General features: G+C 34.0%; 1 protein-coding gene across 3 annotated transcripts; it reads left to right on the top strand.

Annotated features, from left to right (window-relative positions):
* The first annotated feature begins 10,076 nt into the window (after positions 1-10,076).
* LOC120068168 (sec-independent protein translocase protein TatB) lies at positions 10,077-17,635 on the top strand. Of its 3 annotated transcripts, none has more exons than XR_005479115.1 (8): positions 10,077-10,495; positions 10,966-11,189; positions 11,282-11,403; positions 12,194-12,338; positions 12,425-12,504; positions 12,591-12,789; positions 16,183-16,385; positions 17,242-17,635. XR_005479115.1 is itself a non-coding variant. In XM_039019874.1 (7 exons), exons 2-7 carry the CDS (start codon positions 11,129-11,131, stop codon positions 16,296-16,298), a joined length of 723 nt encoding a protein of 240 aa, XP_038875802.1. In that variant the 5' UTR covers positions 10,077-10,495; positions 10,966-11,128; the 3' UTR covers positions 16,299-16,517. The 3 variants fall into 3 exon arrangements, 1 of the variants encoding a protein (XP_038875802.1); XR_005479114.1 differs by lacking the exon at positions 17,242-17,635 and adding an exon at positions 16,874-17,189 and having other exon boundaries at positions 10,079-10,495; XM_039019874.1 differs by lacking the exon at positions 17,242-17,635 and having other exon boundaries at positions 16,183-16,517.
* Positions 17,636-22,264: the final 4,629 nt, after the last annotated feature.

Here is a 22,264-nt window from a genome sequence, read left to right as displayed (position 1 = left end):
CAAAGAAGTTTGTATAAGATCGGACCACGAAATGATTAGTCTCTTATATAACGTTGTTCATAATAGAGACTTACATTTCACCAGGATGACTATAGGTGACATGACCTGAATCCGTGAACTCCTGCCTATGAGGGCGGTCCTTTGATTTGTATGGGTGAGAGTGGCCAGATTGCCGACTCAATAAGCCTGCCATTTGAAGATTCGTCTGATTAAGGAGCTAGGAACATAGCTACATAAGATGGAATTCACTTCTTCCCTGAAGCAAAGGTAAGTAGATAAATTATTCCCTCAAGGGCTGATTCCGGGTCTTGAATAATGTAGCGCCACACCATCTCTTGGCTCGAGAGGGGTCTAGTCATAGTAGGACTTTGATCTATTATTCATTAGGGGAATCAGTGGTACTTAGGAAGTTAGATGTAACTACAGGGGTAAAACAGCAATTTGGCCTAACTGTACTTACGAGCAATTTGTGAAGGGTCATCACACTGTCGATTGGTTATATCCAATGGACACAGAAATATATATGTAGTATGAAGAGTGCAGCTGTCGGTTTTTAATGAAGTGTCTAACAGTTAACGAATGGTGAATAATGTAATTAAAGAGTTTAATTAATTATTCATGTACGATTGGAGCTTCAAGCTACATATCCACAAGGTCCCCTTGGTAGCTCAAAAGGATTTAGTTGAGAATCAATTTTTGGGTTAATTTGAATCGTTCAAAATAATAAGAGGGATTTAATTATATATGATATAATTGTTATAATGTATTTGATACATTATAGTTTAATGGGAGAAAATAAATATTTGAATCAGATTCAAATATATTTTCTATGAATATGATTCATAGTTGTTAAATTTAATATAAATATGATTTATATTAAATGCCATAAAATAGAGAAAATAAACTATAATTTATATTGTATATGATATATTAGTTATCATATTTATTTGTATTATTTTATTATTATTTGAACAATAAGTTTCCTCTTTTCTCTCCAACCACCTTAATGAGTGATTATTGATTTTGTGGCAAGAGGAATAAAAGAAAAGTGTTTTTCTTCTTCTTCCTCTGATTGAACGTTACATTTTGTTGAACGATTGAGTGACAGAAAGTTATGTGTTTTTGTTTGTGAGAGAACTCTTAATCTTCTTCCTCCACCCAAACTATCTCTCCTAACCAAAATAGTTAGAGTCCACCACTCTTAGGTTTTCACCCCGATAATACCAAGGACTCTTTGTGATAGTGTCTGGATTACTGTTCGAATATTCTTGAAGAAGGTCTTCAAGGAGTTGCCGAGTTCGTGATTGTTCGAGGGATACGTGAAGAAGAAAGGTCTTTAAAGGTAATGTATCTTGAACCTTTTTTCTTGTAAAAAGCATGTTGTAATTTATTTTGAATGCATATATTGTATGTTTACTGTAAATTAAGTTTTCAATAATTAATGGAATTTGGACAAATCGCTTCCGCTCAAGGATCTCCTCAATACGAGTTCCTTCAGTAAATCCACTGAAGTTTTGGTCCAAGTGGGAGTTTGTTGGGTTGTATGTCATAAAACTCAAAATTTGTAACATTAAACATATTCCATTGACAATAAAGATGTTATTGATGCTTCTTCAATAAAATTGTTATTGAATATGTAAATTGCACTTGAAAAGTCTAAATCCAATAAACTAAGATCCATGCTATTATATGAATACTTGGACTTTATATGGACATAAAATGGATCAAGTTTAAGTAAATAACTAAAGGTCTATAGTATACGAATAAGGTTGGGTACCTTATTCCGGTAACGTTATTAGATACAGCCCACTTTGTAGATGTTACAATTATTGTAAAGTGCTACAAACAAAGTGATCCTGATTCGTTCATGTGAAGACATGCAAGTGGGGACACCCAATGCAAAAAGTGTGTAAAATCGGACCAAAAAATTAGTCACTCTTACTTTATAACGTAGTTTACTGTTTAAGACTAACTATTTCAAAGCGAGTAACTTGACCTTAATCCTAAGCTAACTATGAACTCCTATTTATTCGGGATTATCCTTAGATTTTCATGGGTGAGGGTTAGCTCAACAACTCTAGTTCAATAAGCCTCTCATTTCAGGGGTAAGGTCGGTAGATAGCTGGGGACATAGGGTGCAAGATGGAAATTACTTCTATCCACTTTTAGGGTTAGTAGAAAGGTGGTTCCTTAAGTGCTGACTCCAAGTCTTGAACAAGGGGCCCCATCCTCTCATTGGCTTGAGAGGGACTCGGTTTACTGATTGGATCACAAACTAATTGTTTATTAGAGGATCAGTGAGACTTAAGGAACAAGATGTAATCTAAGGAGCAAAACAGCTATTGACCTAGCCGTTATTATGAACAACCTGTGAAGGGTTAACTTATTAATTATGGTTATATCGAGTGGACATAATTATATCTACCGTGAGGGGAGTACAACTACTGGGTTTTAGTGGAGTGACTCGGTTTAATGAATGTTGATTAGTTTGGCTTAAAGAGTTTAGCTGATTAATCTCGAATTGTTGGAGCCCATGATCCGTAGGTCTATTAGGTCCCTTTACTTACTAGCTCACAAATGGATTAAACCTTAGAATAGAGTGATGAGTTTATTTTGAAACGTTCAAATTCGAATTAAGGGAATTAGTAATTATATGCGATATAATTACACATTTAATTATTGAATTAAACAAGATTGGAGAATCGAATAATATTTAAATTTGATTTAAATATTAATTAAATGAATAGAGATTAATGGTTGTAGAATTGGTGTTTAATTAATTTAATATTTAATATTAAATTAATAGAATTAATTAATTAATATTTAATTAATTTTTTATTTTTATTAAAAAATTGATTATTGAATTAATTTTGGTAAAATTAATGAAATTTCCGATTAATTAAGGAATTAATACTGAAATTTGGTTTTAATTTTGGAAAAGAATTTCAAAATTAAATAGAAATTGGATTTTTTTGGAAAACCCACTAAAGTGGATTTTTTTCACTTGCAAAAATCACCTATGTTCATTCTCACCATTCCAACTAAATCAAAGAATTAGGAGCTATATCCAACCTATGCAATATGGTTGCATGAAGAGACTGAATAAAATCGAGTGCTTTTACTGCAGAAAGGGATGCAAGTGTTTTTTTTTTTTTTTTTTTTTTTTTTTTTTTTTTTTTTTTTTTTTTTTTTTTTTTTTTTTTTTTTTTGCTGAGAAGAGTGTCTTCTCTTTTAAAATTCTCTAAATTCAGTTCATTTTGAGTCCCACAACTCAATTTAAGGTCCAAAGAGAATAGTAAGGAAGATCTTTTGGTGGTCTACACCTTGTACCTGAGGAGATTGAAGCTGAATTTGAAGTTCAAAGTCATCAAAGGTGAGTCTTTTCTGAAACCCTCTTTTTATTTGATGAACATGCTTAATTTGATGCTAAATTTGATGAATTAGAGTGCTTAATAATGATCCTGAATTCTTCCACTAATTACATGCTAACTCCAACAGTAACTCGATCTTAATCCTAAACTAACTATAAACTCCTGTTTATTCGAGATTATCCTTTAATCTGCATAGATGAGAGTGGTTCAACATCACCGCTTGATAAGCCTCCCATTTTACGGATAAGACCGAATAGATAGCTGGGGACATAGTTCTACAAAAAAGAATTCACTCATACCCATTTTAGGGTTAGTAGATAGGTTGTTCCTTTAAGTACTGACTCTTGGTCTTGAACAAAGGGATCCCACCCTCTTGTGGGAGAGAGAGATTCGGTTTATTGGTAGAACCATAAACAAATTGTTCATTAGAGGATCAAGAGACTTAAGGAGCAAGATGTATTCCAGCGGTAAAATGGTAATTTTGACCTAGCTGTACATACAAACGACCTGAGAAGGATCGACTTACTGATTATGGTTAAATCAAGTGGACAAAAATATATCTACAGTGAAGAGAGTGCAACTACTGAGCTATAGTGGTATGTCTCGATAGTTAACAAATAATGATTGATTCGGTTTAAAGAGTTTAGTCGATTAATCTCAAATCGTTGGAGCTCATGATTTGTAGGTCCATTAGGTCTCTCTACTAGCTCGTAAAATGGTTAAATGTTAGAATAGTGTGTCGAGAGAATTTGAAATGTTTGAATTTGAATTAGGGTTTGGTAATTATATTTGATATAATTAACGTTTGATTAACGAATTAAAAGAATTTGGAGAGTTGGAATTATTTAAATTTGATTTAAATATGGAATACATGAATGGTGATTCATGTATGGATTAGGTGTTTTATTAATTTAATATTTGATATTAAATTAATTAATTAAATTTGTTTAATTAATTAATTATTTAAAATAAAGTATTTTAAATTAATTATTTTGAATTTGATAAATTAAAATTCAGAAATTAAGTTTATTTTATTTTAATTTGATTTATTTAAAAAAACTGAAATTAAATTAAAATAAAGACTATTTTAAAATTAGAAGTGGGGTTTTCCCATTTTTTTCCAATTTCTCCACCTAATCCACTTAATTAGTAGAGTTTGATGTGTCAAACTCTTCTTCAATTCAATGTTGCATGTTTTAATTGTTGGGTTTTATGTCATAAAACTCATGGTTTGTAAACAATAAGCTTATTATGTTATTAATAAAGATGTTATTGAGGTTTTATTAAATAACGTTGTTATTGAATGTATGAATTACTCATTTCGTTATAGAAAGAACCTGAATCCAATAAACTGAAGATCCATAGCTATTATATGAATGCTTGAACTTTATGTGGAGACATAAGAGTATATCAAGTTTAGTAAATAGCCAAAACGGTCTATAGTATACGAATAAGGCTGGGTACCTCATTTTGGTATCACTATCAGATGCGGTCCACTCTGTAGTTGTTACAATTTGTTGTAAAGTGCTAAAAACAAAATGATCCTAATTCACTCATGTATTGACATGAAGATCAGGGACGTTTTATGAAATGAGTTTGCATAAGATCGAACCAAGAAATAAGCCACTCTTACTTTATAGCGTTGTTTACTGTTTAAGACTAACTATTTTAAAGCGATGACCTAGGTAACTTGACCTTAGTCATGAGCTAACTACGAACTCCTGTTTATTCAAGGTTATCCTTAGATTTGCATGGGTGAGTGTTGACTCATAGTGTCGGCTTAATAAACCTCTCATTTTAGGGGTAAGATCGGGTAGATAGCTGGGGACATAGGGTGCAAGACGGAATTCACTCTTAATTATAATGTATTATTTATTTTAATTTATAATTTCATTTAGTTAAAATAAATGAAACAAATTAAAACCATTCATTGCATTTGATATCATACTTATGAAAATTGTAACAATTATAAAGTTACCTAAAGTAATGACATGCTTCATGCAATTCCCATTTTATTACTTAACATACATAACATTTATATAATAAAATAAAGAAATTTACGACGACATTCATCCAAACATGCTAACTATACATTATAACAATTATAATATAATGATGCATGATAATGTCATTAATGCATGCAAACATATATTATAACTTTTGTAAAATAAAGCAGTAAATTCTACATAGTCCGTAGCCCACTTTTGTAAAATGCTACTTTATTTTACAAATCGGTTTGTAAGGGCACAACATTGCAACGCTACTGTACAATCGCCTAATGTACAATCGCAATCTCTATCGAATTTGCTCCGATTTGGGTCTCGTTTTCTCCAAAAAGTTGTGGAAAAAGACACGAATGACACAAACAATAAATATACAGATTCGATTGCATATTAATGCCCAAAAAAAGAACCTTACAAATCGATTTGTAAAATAAAGCAATAAATTCTACACAATCCAATCCCGAAACATCCAAAATTGCAAAACCATACATTCATCAACATGATATGTAGTATAGTAATGCAATCCACCATTAAACAAATTTTAATTCTGGAAAAAATTAAAATTGGGACCAAGAACCTGCCTCTGATACCAATTGAAGGACTGTGAGGTCCGATGCGGAAGTACAGATCATGTCCCAATTTCAATTTCACATAATTATAATTACAGAGAAACGCATTATACATTTTACATAAATTTTACAGCATGCTTTTAAATTAAATAGAAAAGGGAGATCAGGGTTTATAATTTTACTTACCCTTGAAGAATACATTAATCTTCACGAAATCCATTCCAGTTGATCACAAACTCTCTAATTGAAACTAGAACAGAACAAAAAATCAATGTGGACATCACCACAAGTGAACCTTCTGTATTCTTCTCAGGAGTTAAAAATTAACAGAGTTGTGGGCTCTATTAATTTTTGGGAGAAGGAGGAATAATTTTGAGAAGGAGAGAATTTTACTTGGGATGAATTACGTTTTTGGAAGAGAATTTCATACAGACCTTCTGCGCTTACTGTGAAGAAGGAAAAATAACCAAATCACATAACTCCCACTTCCACGATTGAGTGAAGAGAGAAAATAAGGGGAGAGACTTATAACTCCCTCCTAAATTAAATTCAAAATTTAATTTAATAAAAGTTTATATATATATATATATATATATATATATATGATAACCAACTTATCATATATTATATATTAAACTATATGTTATATTGAATAGAACATATAACCTATAGTTTTTATATTGTATCAAATACAATATAATCTGTAGTTTGAATTTTCTCAATCAATCATGGTATTTAATATAAATCAAATTTATATTAAATTTAATTATATGATCTCATCCATATAATTAGTATTTAAATCATATTTAAATATTTAATTTTTTCAAAATAAACTTTATATTATGATATATCAAATATATTAAATTAATTATATCATATACAAATAATTCCCACAATTAATTTGAACAATTCAAATTAATCCAAAATTAATTTTCATTAATCCCAGCTGAGCAAAAGAGGAGACCTTAGGACCTGTAGATTGAAACTTTAATGATATGTGAATAATTAATTAAAATCTTTTAATTAAATTACTCAACATCCATTAACTCTCGGTCACTCCACTAAAGAACGACAGTTGCACTTTTCACATTGCAAATATATTTTTGTGTCTATTGGATATAACCAGTCGATAATGCGATCATCCTTCACAAATTGCTCGTAAGTACAGTTGGGCTAAAATTTTCATTTTGCCTATGTAGTTACATCTAACTCCTTAAGTACTATTGATCTCTCTAATGAAAAATAAATCATAGTCCAACTATGACCAAACCCCTCTCGAACCAAGAGAGAGTGTGGTGCCACATTATTCAAGCTTCGAATCAACCCTTAAGGAGCAATTTATCTACTTACTCTGACATTAAGGAAGGAATGAATTCTATCTTGCATAGTTGTGTTCCCAGCTTCCAATCAAACGATTCCCCAAAATGGTAGGCATATCGAGTCGCGATCTAGCCACTCTCACCTATGCAAATCAAAAGGCCGCATTCATAGGCAACTCACTCAGGATTTAAGTCATGTCACCTATGGTCATTCTAGTGAAATGTAAGTCTCTATTATTATCGACGTTATATAATGAGACTATTCATTTCATGGTCCAGTCTTATACAAACCATTTCGTATAGAACACTCTCATTCACATGTCTCTACATGAATGATCATGATCAGATCATTTATAGAACTTTACAACAATTGTAACATCTACAAAACGGGTCGTATTTGTAGTATCACTAGGATAAGATACCCAACTTTATCCATCTATTACAGACCATTTAGGGTATCACTTAAACATGATCCACTTGTATGTCTCTACATACATGTTTAAGCTATAGAAGATAACCTTGGATATTAGTTTATTAGTTTTGTGGGTTAATATTACTAAATGTCGAATAAAATAACTCAGATTTTATTAAATAAATAGATTGTTTGTACATTACAATTACAAATTACAGGACCCACAAGATTTAGGGTATCAACCCAACACATTGATCCTTGGATGCCACACTCTATCACTTTCAAACCATCTTTATCAAAAACATAATATTTATAATGCTAGAGTGGTTGGTTCATTTTACCTGGAGGCTGCTAGAATTACAAACTTCTAAAAGAAGTCTTAATAAAAGAAGAGGCTGATCACATAAGATCAATTCCCTTAAATACAAGGTTGGATGATTAATTGATTTGACATCATGACAAACAAAGGGGTATACACATCGAAGAGTGGATATAAACTTTACATGAATTTAAAAGTTCTTCAAGCATCCTCAAGCGAAAACAAAATAGAGAAAATGTGGAATAGACTTTGAAATCTCAAAATTCCTCCAAAAATCAAACACTTTATATAGAACTGTGCAAATAATATTATTGCATCCATAGCAAATTTATAGAGCAAAGGAGTATGTTTAGATGTTACCTACCTTGTCTGTTAGATAAATTTTTGAAACCACTGACCATATTCTCTTTACTTATGAACGTGCTAAACAAGTCTGGAAACAAACATTATACATTTATTCTACCAAATCAGATTTCAACAACAGTTTTTATAGATAGATGGTTTCATCTCAGCTCAAACTCATCAATCGAAGATCTAGAGCTTATAGCCATTACCTGTTGGTCGTTATGGAATGACAGGAACAACGTTGTTCATGGACAACCTATTTCTAATCCCATAGCTAAAAGGCAATGGATTTAGAACTATTGTTCAGAAATAAAATATATGACTCGATTCAACAATTTCTCTAGATTTAATAAGAAAGTACCTCCACCTTTTGAAGGTTTTTTCAAGCTCAATGTGGATGCTGCCTAGACAAATTCACCGATTTCATTTGGTATTGGAGCTAAAATTAGAGATCACAAGGGAAAATTGATGGTTGTCTCTGCTGCTTCTTCCGATGTTCTTTATCCCTCTCTTCTTGAAGAAATCTACACCATCCTTCATGGAATTTAGTTGGCTAACAAACTAAGAAGCACGCGAATCATAGTTGAATTTGATTGCATTGAAGCCATTAATCTAGTTTCCAAGAAATCGTTCTCTCAAATAAGAAGCTCGTTTATGGTTGAAGGAAATCTGGGAATTGTCTTCTCCTTTTAATTCCATCTCCTTTGAATATGTTCCACGTATGCTGAATGCAATGGCTAAATGTGTGACCAAAAGTGCCAAAAGTTTAAATTTGTGTGAATCATGGATTGACTCTTTTCCATTATGGTTAGAGCATCTAGCTATAAAAGACTCGAGATCAAGTTTTGACCATGAGGCATAATAAAATCATTTTCATTTTTTAAAAAAAGTGGCATTGTATTAAGGAAGTTTTGTCAAATTATAAGGTCTAAATTTTAAAATGATAAAAGGACTAAAATTTAATCAAATTTGTGATCCAACTTATCAAAATGTGTGTAACCGTACTTCCTTTACAATTTTTTTGGAATTTTTGTTCAGATGCCCATTTTTAAGGATCAATTGAAAAAATGGGTACATTTTTTAAATTGAATGAAAAGTAGCCTTCTGCTTGCACTAACACCTTGTGAATTTACTCATTCGACCTTAAAAACCATATGAGTGTTGTGATTCGTATATTTTCTTCATACTTGATACTCGATCCTCGATAATTGATGCTCGATGCTCGATGCTTTACGTTCTATGCTTTATGTTTTATGTTACATGCTCTATGCTATATATTAGCTACATGCTACTCGATCATCAATCATCGATACTTGATACTAGATACTTGATGTATTATGCTCTATGCTTTATGTTATATACTAGTCACATGCTACTCGATCCTCAATACTTCACGTTCAATGCTCGATTCAAAAATTCATTTGATGTTCGATGCTCTAATACTATATACTCTATGTTTGATGTCCGATGAAAAAAAGAAAAAAAGAAAAAGAGAGAAGAAAGAAGAAGAAACGCAGAAAAAAGGGGAGAAAAGAACAAAAGTAAGAAAAAGAAGAAATGCATAAAGAAAAGCGCAACAAAAAAGAATCGTAGGAAAAAAAAAAAGAAAAGGAAGGAGAAGAAACTCCGAAAGAAACGAAAAAAGAAAAAAAAAAACGTCGTAAAATAAAAAAAAAATAGAAGAAGAATTCATTTAGTGTAAAGTGTTAATGTCACATAGTGATGATATATAAACAAACCAAAATTCATTAATTTTCGTACCCATTTTGCATTTGGCCCAAAAAGGGGCCATCCGTACCAAAAAAGAAACCCAAATTTTTCCAACGCTGTTTGTCATATGTATCTCTCTATTCTGCCATTTTCCCTCAGCTCACGCCATACTCGCTACCGGTGCCCATCGCCGCCCATCGCCGCCCATCGCCGCCCATTGCACAGCCATCAATTCGCCGGTAGACACTATCCGATTCTAGACGGAGAAAACCTAGTTGCCACCGTTTTCTTCCTTGTTTTTTTCACTTGTGCCGCCCCACACCCTTGCTTTTGTATTGGTTTGTCGCCGCCGCTCACCACCGTCCGCTGATTTTCACCGCACAGGGCTAAGTCTCAAGTTTCTGAAGAGTGTTTGGGTCCGTGAATGCGAAAAGGAAAAGAAAAAAGGTTTGCTATGTACCCAAATTTGCATTTTTTTTTCTCGTTTTGTTTAACGAGGTGGGTAATTATAGGAATGTTATTAGAATAGAATTGTTGTATTAGGGTATGTTGGTAATTAGGTAAGGAGTCTGATAGGAGATTTTTGTTATAAATGGAGTGGGTTAGAAGGATGAAAGGAGGCATGTGGTGAGTGACTTGGTGATTTAGTGAATGAATTAGGGCTTGAGGAGTATGTATCTCAAACGGGGGTTCAGGTACCTCTAATAATCTCTTTTATCTTCTATGTTTCAATACATTTTGGTTCTGTTTTGGATTCTATCAAAGGAATCAGATGTATCTGGTACTTGTACAAGTCTCCCATTAATAAAATGCTATAAATTTCGTAGGAAAAGAAAGGAAAGATAGAGTTTTTGTGCGTCAGTTATGGAAATTTGAAAATATTTCTGAGTGGGAAATTTCATATCTTGTTTTCGAAGGTTGGGTCCTTAATTGGAGTGGAACCCCTCAATAAAGTTTAGATAACCGCACAGTCGATCAGTGAGGATTGAACTGAATCAAAGTTATTGCATCTGAGATCATTCTCAAACTTCAGGCCTGGCTTGATTGCTATTCTGAGTTCTGAGACACTACGAAACTCAGATGCTAGGCATTTCATATGGAGAACTCCTCCTACTTATTGGGGCTACTGCTGCCTGCATTGGTAATTACTGCACTACTCTTTTTTCACTTGCTATACCATCTAATATATTTAAGCTGTGGATGGAGTCTTGACTCCCAAATTATTATGAAAAGGGCCAAAGGATCTCCCAGTGATAGCAAGAATGGCAGGAAGGATGGCTGGCAGAGCAATTGGATATGTTCAGTTAGCTCGAGGTCAGTTTGACTCTGTGATGCAACAAACCCAAGCTCGCCAGGTATTTCATATTTAGTTTAACTAACTATTAGTAAATTCTTTGGTGACTTTGTGAAGGTTTCAGTAGCATTAGCATTGTCTTCTGGAAACACAATGAATAGTACATTGTAAAAATATGGTTTTAGGGAATGAACCACGTATTTTGACCATGTTTGGAAGTGATTAATATCACTTTTGTCATGTTCAAAGTCACTTATAGACATGTCTTTAATCAATCAAAGCCTATTTTAATTGTATGAAATCACGCGTAAAAGTGTAAGACTAAACATAAATTATAAACAAATTATTTTCACTCACTCTCAAACCTGCACTTAGTTATGGTCAAATTAGAAACTTGTTTGAGCAGATCAAAGTACACTGTGGAATTGATTCGTTGATTTTGGAGCTAGGCTGAGCAGAAAAGTAAATTGCTAGAGTTCAATGTGTATTATATATCCTTCAAATATTCTCGCTGATTAAATGAAATCATCTTCTATTTGATCCTCCTGTTTCTTTGTACCTTTTTTCTAGAAGTTTTTGGGAGTTTTCTCTCCATGCCCATTATGCAGGCAAAGAGCAAAGGCATTTTACTTTTACTTGACAGTCTACTGGAACATAATAGAAATAGAACTACCAGATTTCCAGAATAGGTTTACATTCATGTGGCGTTTACTGTTTGTAGACACTATTCTTACGTCAAGACTGCGACGAATTAGACTGAACCATACGCAACAACAACGTAATTGGATGATTATAAAAGGGATGGATTTTAATTTGCATTGAAGTTCTTTGATATGATTCTATATTTTCAGGTTCACAAGGAATTGCAGGACACTTTGGCTCAGATTGATGCTATTCGCCATGAAATTCGAAGCATTTCGATCTTGAATCCTGGGCCATTGACTCAGAGGCTTGTGGACAATCCTGAGCTCAAAGCAGCTGATAGTGGTGTAACCAGTACGTGATATGTATCCCTACTGCTAATCTTCACTAGGGCGTCTAGTTTTTGTAACTGTTTATTCCTCTTCCATTTCAAATGGTAGGTGATTCAGCAAAAGAAAAACCTACTGTGAAGATTACACCAGTTACTGAGAAGACTGCACCAGCAGCTAGCATCCTCAAGGTTCTTATTAATTGCTTAATATCATCATGGACCTTTTTTGCCACTACATATTTAAGCGACTTCAATGGATTTGCACTTTTCTTTAGGTTGCAACTTCAGAAATATCAAATGAGCACAGGCGAGCAACCATGTTTGCCAGGATGGCTGGATCAGCAACCATAAAGAATGGTTCCTCTGCTTCATTGCCAATTACTACAGACATGGAAAACCAGAATGACGAGTCTGGACTTCCTACCGTTTTACCTGTGTCGGCTGAAAATACTGGGTTGTTACCTAAGCGCCCAGGTGTGTTATTTGTTGTTAAATTAAAAGATTTGATAATTATTGCCTTATTTTATAAATTTCTTCATTGATAGCGATAAAATCTTGACTGGGGAGGTTAGTGTACTTGGAAATAAGACATCAATTGATGTGATGTTAGATAAGCTATGGACAGGTGGGACACCAACTATACTTGATAACCCCGATTAATGTTAGATGAGCTATGTTCATTGTTTGGTTGGGGATGGATGCACTTTTTTTGGGAGGATAAATGGTTCAAGTACCTCCGCTTCTTATTTTCTTTGCTTGGAAAGTTTCATTGTATTATGGGGAGAATGAAGGTTCGGTCTTTGAATCCTAGTTCATTGAAAGGGTCCTTGTATAAATCTTTTAGTCCTTGTTTTCCTAATCCTTCACTCTTGAGCGATTTAGTCTTTGTCTTGTTGTGGAAGGAGAAATCCCAAGAAGATTAAGTTTTTTGTTTGCTTGGTCCTCCACGAAAGACTCACCTTGGACAGGGTGTCAAGGAGGGTGTCCAACTTGATGGGGCTGGTTGTGTTGCATCCTCAACAGAAGGGTGGCAAATGATCTCGATCATATTCTTTGAAGTTGCAATATTGCATATGCATTCTTGAACTAGTTTTTTGAGGAGTTTGGTCTATGCTTGGCCAGGCATAGGGGTAATGCTAATTGAAGACATCCTTCTCCATCCTTTTTTTCATGAGAAGGGAAGGTTTTTTGTGGCATACAGCTAGGAATGGCAACGTGGGGATGTACTCCCCATCCCCATCTCTGTCCCATTCCATGTTTTGGGGAGTCAAGGTCAGGGTCCGGGCATCTCCATTCGGGGCTTCGGGGCCTCACGGGGAAAAATTCTCGCCTTTTATTTTATTATTTTTATTATTTAAAATTAATTAGAATTTAGTATTTACATTAAAATGCATGTAAGAAGTTGGTATTATTATTACATATATTTGTTAAATGAAAAATTAAAAAGATAATTTAGTGCTTTTTATTATAAACATAATAAAAATTAAATTTATTATATTACAAAATTAAAATTAGAAAAAAACGTTAACTAAAACAGTAGCATTAAGCTACTGTTTTGGTAGCTTATATATATAATTAAAATGTTTTATTTTTTTTTTTTTTTGGGAAAACTTTTATATGTATAAATAAATAAACAATTAAAAAAATCCAGGGCGGGGACCCGTGGGATGGTGTCTACCGAAAGAGAGAATTTTCTTAATGATGAAAAGTTATCCAAATAAGAAACAATCTCTCTATTTATAAAGAATTGAAAAGCAAACTAATCATAATCCTAATTAATAAAAGAAACTAAATCGTAATCCTAATAAATAAAAGAAACTGATCCTAATCCTAAGAAACCAAAGAAACTAACCCTAATTCTAATCAATCATGAAAACTAATCCCAATTCTAATCAATTAAGGATTTGGTCATAATATTCTAATTTACCCTAATCCTACTACTCATTCTATCCCTAAAAAAAAAAAAAAAAAAAAAAACTCATCCTCGAGTTTTAAAACGAACATGAAGGTAAAACTTTAAAAAAAAAAAAATCGAAGTGACAAAGTGTAAATTTTCTTCTTCGAGTTTCAGTTGATAAAGTGAAGCTTTTTCTCTCAGCTTGTTGAGTGTGATAGACTCCAACTGAAAATTCTTGGTGTAAGATTTTCCAAGTCCAAATTGGAATTAAAAGAATGCTCCACTGAAATTTCAGAAAATTAATTTGGGAATCAGACTTGAAATGATCTAGTAATAGCAATATGGATGAGTGGCCCAATGTTAAGGGGGTCCAATGTCAAACTCAGCATCGTATCACTTAGATTTAGAGTTTTTAAGAAAATACCAAAACTGCCCTTGATTTTATCCTCATTTCTTCTTCATGAGCCTCCATCTTCAAAACCCACGATTTTCTTTCTTCAACATTAACCGGCAATAGCAACGACGACAACTCTTTCTGTTTGACTGAGGTGAAGGCGGTGGCGTTCACGCCACTTTCCAGCAAGCTAACGCAGTCAAGTGGTATTCTAGCGAAGTCACATCAATAAGGGAACGCCTCAACAGCGAAGCTGCGACAGCATGAACGTTCTCCTCCGACAAAGCTGGAATCCCCGACGACCTCATGACGAATACAAACTGCTTCTCTCTGGTTTCTTCATTTTCTTTGCGGAATTATTGCCCTATGTCTTCTTCTAATATGTGGTTATGGTCGTTGCCTCTGATTGCTTCTCCTTTTTCTGCCTCTTCTTCTTTTCTGATTTCTTCGCTTAACAATCCCAATTCTTGATGCTGTCTCCTTTGAAAAGTCCTCTGTCTTTGTGGTATTTGGATGTTATTGAGAGGTTCTTGAATGTTTGCAATTGGTTCTTGGATGTTTCTTGAATGGATTTGTGCTGTTGGATGTTGTAGAGTCGTTCTTGGAACCCTGGAACATGAACTTTTCAAGTTTCTTGCAGCTGTTTCACGTTTTCTTGAAGTTGTTTTTGCCCTTTGGATAATTGATCCAACTGAAGAGACATTTTCTCTAGTGACCTCTTGATACCATCAATGGAACCTTCGACCGAATGCAAGCGTTTGGTTGTAGTCTTCGGTGATAGGACGGTAGGTGTCTCTACCTCTTTGGTTTGGGAAGTCTCTGCCATAGTAGGCTTCTTTCCCGCCATCAAGCCCAATCGATCTTGATGCTCTGATACCAATTTGGTGTATACCAAATGAGAGAATTTTCTTAATGATCAATAGTTATCCAAATAATAAACACTCTCTCTATTTATAGAGAATTGAGAAGCAAATTGATCCCAATCCTAATCAATTAAGGATTTGACCATGATCCTAATCCTACTACATCACGTGGGGACCTGACCCTGTAGGAAATTTTGCCATCCCTACGTAGAGGGGTGCATGCCATTTTGTGGGGACTACGGGGAGAAAGGGACAACAGAATTTTTAGAGGGCTTGAGGGGCCTCTAGACAATCTTTGGTCCTTTGTAAGATTCTACATGGCTTTTTCTTTGGCCAAGCCATTTAGTAATTATCTGTTAGAACTCATTTGACTTGATTGGAGGTTATGTTTGTAGTTTTCCTTTCTTTTTTGTGGGCTCTCTTTTCATTTGTCCTTTTGTTCTTTTGTTGAGAGTTTGGTTTTCCATAAAAAATGAAAAAAGAAAAAAGAAAAAAAGAAAAAACTATCGTGTAGAATCGCTCTCATTTCTTACCCTCGTCTATGTTGAGAGGAGGCCAGGGTTTAAATATTTCATTCAGTTATTTTCCTACACTAAATTGCCATTTGTTATCTTGGGAGAACTTTTGTTTTAAGAAATCAAGTATTATGAATGATAACCACTTTGCAATTAGATTTGTGTTCCATGTATTCAAGCTGTTTGATTTTTTCACAGAGGAGTTTAAAGGCTCTGACATAATGTTAGAAGCAGTATTGGAAGCAGAGGTGGCTCGCAGTGCAAAAGAATTTTTCTCACATCATGCAAGTCAAACGAAACAGGAAGAAGGATGACAATTTCATGAACATCATTTTGGTGCATCATAGCATTGATCAGTGTGGCCCATAAATGAAGTTCAAAAGGTTCAAAAAACGTCCCAGGTATTCCCCAACTTCTTATGTGTCATTTATGTAAGAAAATGCATTACAAGAAAGTTACACTTTACCCCTTCATATTTACATTTAACTTTTTCCATTCAGAAAGAAATAGAGGGATAAGAATTAAAAAACACATATTCTGCTCTTATTTATTGTTTGCATACATTAAGGGGGTGTTTGGGCCACCAACTTCAGGTGAGCCCACTCTACCTTTGGGTCTCCAGTTATAGTAGTTGGTGTTTCCAACTAATTATAACCTATAATTAACTATGGTGTTACTATTTCAAATTTTTCTTTGTTACAGTATTTACCATTTCTTTCCCAGATTAAAATAGTCTGCATCCCAAACATAGGCAATTATAACCCAGGCTAAAATAGTCTGCACTCCAAATATATACTGTTATAATTTACAAACTATTGTAATCCACATACTATAATAATCAACTATGCGCCTCAAACCCCCCCTAATTGTTTTCACTGGTTTTTATCAGCTATGTACAGAAGCTGGGTCACTGCTCTGCTTCACAATGCAATGCTGCTTGAGGCTTTTTTTTTTCCCCCTTAAGTTACAATACCCTTTAGTAGGATAGATTTGAAACGTTAAGTGGCTTTGTTACTCATTTGTAGTGATAGAAATGGATATTCTTTTGCAGTTTTATGAATTCTCCTGCCCTATAGTTTGTGTTTTAGATGAAAAAAAGTCTGTGTGCATTGTTAATTGAAGAAGAAATATGATTCGTTTGATGGTACATAGTTATGTGATTAAATTGTCTTCATTTTCAATTGAAGAAGAAATATGATTCGGTACATAGTTATGTGATTAAATTTTGGGTCTTTTTTTTCCCCCTTCATTGTGCAGCTCTTCGTTTGATCATTCTCAAATGATTTAATGCATTGACATTAAACTAAGGAGGGTTTAGAAGCTCGTGAACTAAATTTGAAGTGATATTTTCAGCCTTTAATATATATAATAGGCAATTGTCTCCAAGGATTACTTCAAAGTATATGCTAGTCTTCATGCCCTTGTAAAAACAAAGTAATTATTTCTAAAAGTCTCTGAGTGAATGCTTCTTCCATGGTCATCTCTAATCAATTGTAGTAGAGGTTTAGTTGGTATTTGATACCCTGTCCTACACTCATTTTAGATTTGGTCTTGATAAGCATTTGGTTTCTTAAAATTAAGGTTATAAATACCTACTTATGAGTAGTTCTTTTCATTTTGTTATCTACTTCTACTAATGTATTCAACATGCCAAGTTTTGAAAAAAAAAAAAAAAAGAAAATAGGTCGTATTTGATAATGATTTTGTTTTTGAAGTTTATGTGTTTCTTAGATTTTACCTTAAAGATTTCAAAGGAAAAAACAAGTTTTTGGGAACTAAAGTAGTTTTTGTTTTTGAAGTTCAACTAGAAAATTATGAAAAAAAAATAAGCACAATCTTCAAACATTGGTTTAAATGGAGTCTATGTTGTTTTGAGAACAAATAATATGTAGTAAGGGTAAAGAAGGCCAAGAGAGGCTTTAACATTCCTTCGAAACTTTTAGATGTGAAGTCGATCATGTCAATCTATTTTTTGTCAGCACGAGATCTTATGGTAGGCTTTCTGTAGTGTTTTTGAAATGTGATGATTTTTCATAGTGTTTTCACTTTTCAGTGCTATAGAAAGAGCTATATGGGAAAAAAAAAATCCTTGAGTGTAAAATGTAATGTTATGAAAAAATCTTAGTGTCATAAAATGCTATAATTAATCATTAGTTAGTTGAATGCACAATTTTTTGTTTCACTACCTCTTTTTGGTTTTTTTTTTTTCAATGCAATGTTTTTATGTTTGGAACAAAGTTTAAAATGTCAATATTGTGTTTCATTTTTTTTTTAAAGAGGTATTGTAATTAAAATGTGGGGTGGGGGAATCGAACCTTAAATCACGAGGTTGATAATATGAACATCATGCCCAGTTACGTTCTTGTTGGCCTTTTGCAGTCAAATGCTCTACCACTGAGCTATGAACCCAATTTATTGTGTTTCAATTTTACGGAAGTATTGATGGAAACATTCATGTTGATGAATATTTTTGAAAAAAATATAAAGTTAAAGATTTTAATCTAATATTTAGATTAGTAAACAAATATTCTACATTTTTTAAACAAATTAAAATACTTATTATTTATATTATATTTACATTAGTGATATTTTGTTATTTTTTCTTCACATTTTATGATTTCTTAGTGATATAATAAAAATGTCGGCTCAATCCATGTTGAACTCATGAAAATGTGAAATTCTTGATGAAAATGTCAGATAAAAGTTTACCTGATTATAAAAAGTCATATTTGTTGTATTGTCATAAATGTATCTTACAGTACATTAAAGATATACCTTATATGAAGAATATATCCTTTATATATTTAATACAAAGTATATTATGGATGTATATGATATTAATATATCAAGAATATGAATGTTAAATCGAGCATAGCTCAATTGGCATATAAGTGTGTGATTAATTACAAGGCTTGTGATTTGAATCTTCTTGTCCCAATTATATATATGTGCGCGCGTGTGTGGGTGGCGTGCATGCGGTGTGTGTGTGCGCCCACGTATTTGTGGTATGTGTGTGATAATTATATTTAATGTACCTAAAATGAAGTATCATATAAAATTGGTCATGTATTAGATACACGAGATTCTCCAACTACTCAACTATCCTACATTCGTCATTGTTTTCGGTTACATGAAACTTAAGCCTTTGGAGGGAGCTTAAGGCTAATCAAATTCTTCTTCATAAGCACTTACTTACCAAGGACGTTAATATATCTTCAAAACCACATGAAAGCTTAAGTCAAGCCAAAACACGGTGTCGAAGCAAGGAAAAGTGAAATCCAAAAACAGAGGAGACATGGTAGGCGATTGGTAAGCCGATGTTCTGACTTTTCTAGTTCGTCACACTGAGAATGGCAGACCAGTGACCAGTAAAGCTGCTGGGGAAGTGTTTGAGGTAGAAGGTATCCATTGATGGCACGAAGATGCTTATGAGACGCTACTCGGAAAACATTAGCTACAGGCGGCCAGAGTTGGGAAGGATTAGGCGGCAAGCACACTGTCGATAAAGTAGATCCGGTCCAGGGTTACCCTGCACTTGCAAGACGGATCGAAGGAGGAAGCCAAGACGGCAAGTTAAGATTCCAGTGGAGATGAAGACCATCAGACACCGATTCTGAGGATTCAAGACACAATACAAGAGAGAGATGGAGTCGTCTGGTTGTAACATGACTTGGGAAACGTTTTTTGATGAGTTGCTCTACAGGTGTACGAGAAAGACTATATAAAGACTATGAAGCGCTGGAAGAACACTTCAGGCAGGTCATCGATAGTTGACGACGGTGGACCTGGGGAGGAGCACTTTACTTTAAGGCTTGCCCCGTCTTTAGAAAAGAAATTCTTGGAGCCGGCGTATGAGGCGCAAAAGGACAGATGGCATTTCCACCCTAAATCAAATTTTTTTAACTACGTTATTAAAATTATTTTTTTACAACCACCATATTTTTGTCATTTTTCTAAAACTACATTATTCTTAAACTTAACCTTAAAATGCTAATGAACTCAATTCTCAGGAGTTAAAGAGTCAAATACGAAAATGCATAGACCAAAGTAATATTACTAAGGAGCTATTTATTTTTTTGGACAATGTAGATAATAAAAATCTTTAGATGTTTGAAATTATAGATATGCAGAATTATAGATGTCTGATATCTCTAGATTACCATGTCTGTTTCGTAGGAATGTTTTTGCATTTGTAGATGTTTTGATAACCGTGTTTGTTTTGTAGGATTTCTACTCGAGAATGTCTTAAATTTACATAATGTTTCAAAATTACCTTTACGACTATTAATTAATTTAAATTAATCTAATATAATTTGAACTTATGTAACAAATTTATTTTTATCTATTTGAATTTCTTTTTAAATTAATACAATTTATATTATTTTATAAGTTATTTTTTTCAATAAAATAATATATCACAATTTAAGATTTTTTTTTTTATAAAATAAATATCAATTTAAGATTAAATTTGAATATCTTGCTTAAAAAATTATAAGAACTTCGATAACAATAAAAAGTGGTACATATGGTTGACAATATTTATTTTAGTTATGTAATGATGAATAGAGAGTGATATTTACACACATAATGCACACACACATATATATAAGAAAAAAGGAAGGGCAAAAAAGTAAACTGAGGATGTCCTCAGCTTGGGAATATGAAAAACCCATGTTTTAGGAGCGCATCCAAAACTCTCGAGATGTCTTTCGTAAGGGCATTCTAGGAGGCCTGTGAATCTCTAGATGCCCGAGTATCTTACAATATTGCAAAATGAATGTGGTAATCTACATATCCTAGATTGGATGAACGCGAAAAAGAAACGACCCCTAAAGTTTAAATATCGTACGTGAAATTGAGAGACCAAAATATTACTAAACTTAAACTTCAAGGACTAAAAGTGGAAGTGGCCTCAAATGAGGCTTAAGAAACAAATTAATACATGATTAGATAATTGGCATTCTTTCAACTAACACATATAATGTTGTTGGAGGAGAAATTTCGGACCAATCACGGACCGCCACGTCATTTGCTAAATTAATGACGTAATTTCGAAATCGTCAAATTTGTGACCAATTAAGAGTTGACATGTGTCTCGAATTGAAATTGAGGACAAATTCTATGTTTTCGTCGCAGACGTCGTTTGAGTAATTTCGACCAATTTGATGCTATAATTTGGGCGTTGGCCCAGTTACGCAACGCCTAAATATGGCCTTAAGGTGGGCCTAAAATGCCAAAATAGGCCTAAGCTCAGTTAATTGGGCCTAAAAGCCAGATCCAAGTTCAATTAATTAGGCCCAAAGGCCAGACCCAAGTCTAATTAATTAGGCTCAAAAGTCAGGCCTAAGTCCAATTAAATTAGGCCAAAAGGCCAATCAAGGCCAGGCCCAAGCCCATAAAGTTCGTCAGGGAGCTCTATAAATAGAGAAGCTCCCTTCATTTGCAAGGGTCAACATTTTCTATATTCAGAGAGCCCGGAGAGAATTCATCAACAAGCATAAGATTCTTAAGACTTCTAAAGCTGCACTCTTAGAAAACAGAAGCCCCTTGAAGACACAAAGACTCTTCCAAGACTTCTACTTCAAGAACGTTCGGTGTTTTTCTTCTTCAAGTCAAGCACATTCACCCAATTGAGAGAGAACCAGAGGATCAAGTATTAGAGATCAAACCACATCACATCAAATGAACTTCTACATCAATATCAACTCAAGTTCAACCCCATGAAACACGTTTCTCCGGAAATCTCGTGCGAACAAATTGGCACGTCCGGTGGGATATTTCTACCTCTCATATCTCTCTCAGCATCCAAACAAGGCAAATGGCACCTAAGAAGATGACATCCAAAGCTTCCTCCACAAACGCCTCGTACATGGGACCTGTCACCCGCAACCGCTCAAGAGAAGTCACGTAGGAGCAAGAGCAGAGCTCCCTCATCGCCCACGATATCTTGAGGCAAATGATGGAATCTCCACAAGGCGGGGTTGTCATCAAGGAAAACCCCCTGTTTGACAACTCTACTTCCGCCTCCAGTAATCCGAAAAGAGATTCACCGCCAGATGTGATTTTTGTCATGATGGCAGATGTGACGGTGGAAGCGGCCATGGCAGAAATGGAAAGAAAGATTAACTTTCTGATGAAAGCCATCGAGGAGTGAGATCATGAGATCGCTGCCCTGAGAGAACAAATGCAGTCTCGAGAGGCTGTTGAATCAAGCCAAGCACCCACGGTTAAAGCAACTGACAAGGGGAAGACCGTGCTGCAAGAAAACCAACTGCAACAG

The sequence above is a fragment of the Benincasa hispida genome, chromosome 12 (assembly GCF_009727055.1).
Source record: "Benincasa hispida cultivar B227 chromosome 12, ASM972705v1, whole genome shotgun sequence".
Lineage (NCBI taxonomy): Eukaryota > Viridiplantae > Streptophyta > Magnoliopsida > Cucurbitales > Cucurbitaceae > Benincasa > Benincasa hispida.
Note: the sequence above shows the minus strand (reverse complement) of the source record. Positions and strands in the feature narration are given on the sequence as shown.

Bases quoted from the DNA above. Each gene is read 5' to 3' on its own strand.
- LOC120068168 (XM_039019874.1), top strand. From the start codon at position 11,129: ATGCTAGGCATTTCATATGGAGAACTCCTCCTACTTATTGGGGCTACT. The intron at 11,404-12,193 runs GTATTTCATATT...CTATATTTTCAG, and splicing joins AACAAACCCAAGCTCGCCAG to GTTCACAAGGAATTGCAGGA. The intron at 12,790-16,182 runs GTGTGTTATTTG...ATTTTTTCACAG, and splicing joins GTTGTTACCTAAGCGCCCAG to AGGAGTTTAAAGGCTCTGAC.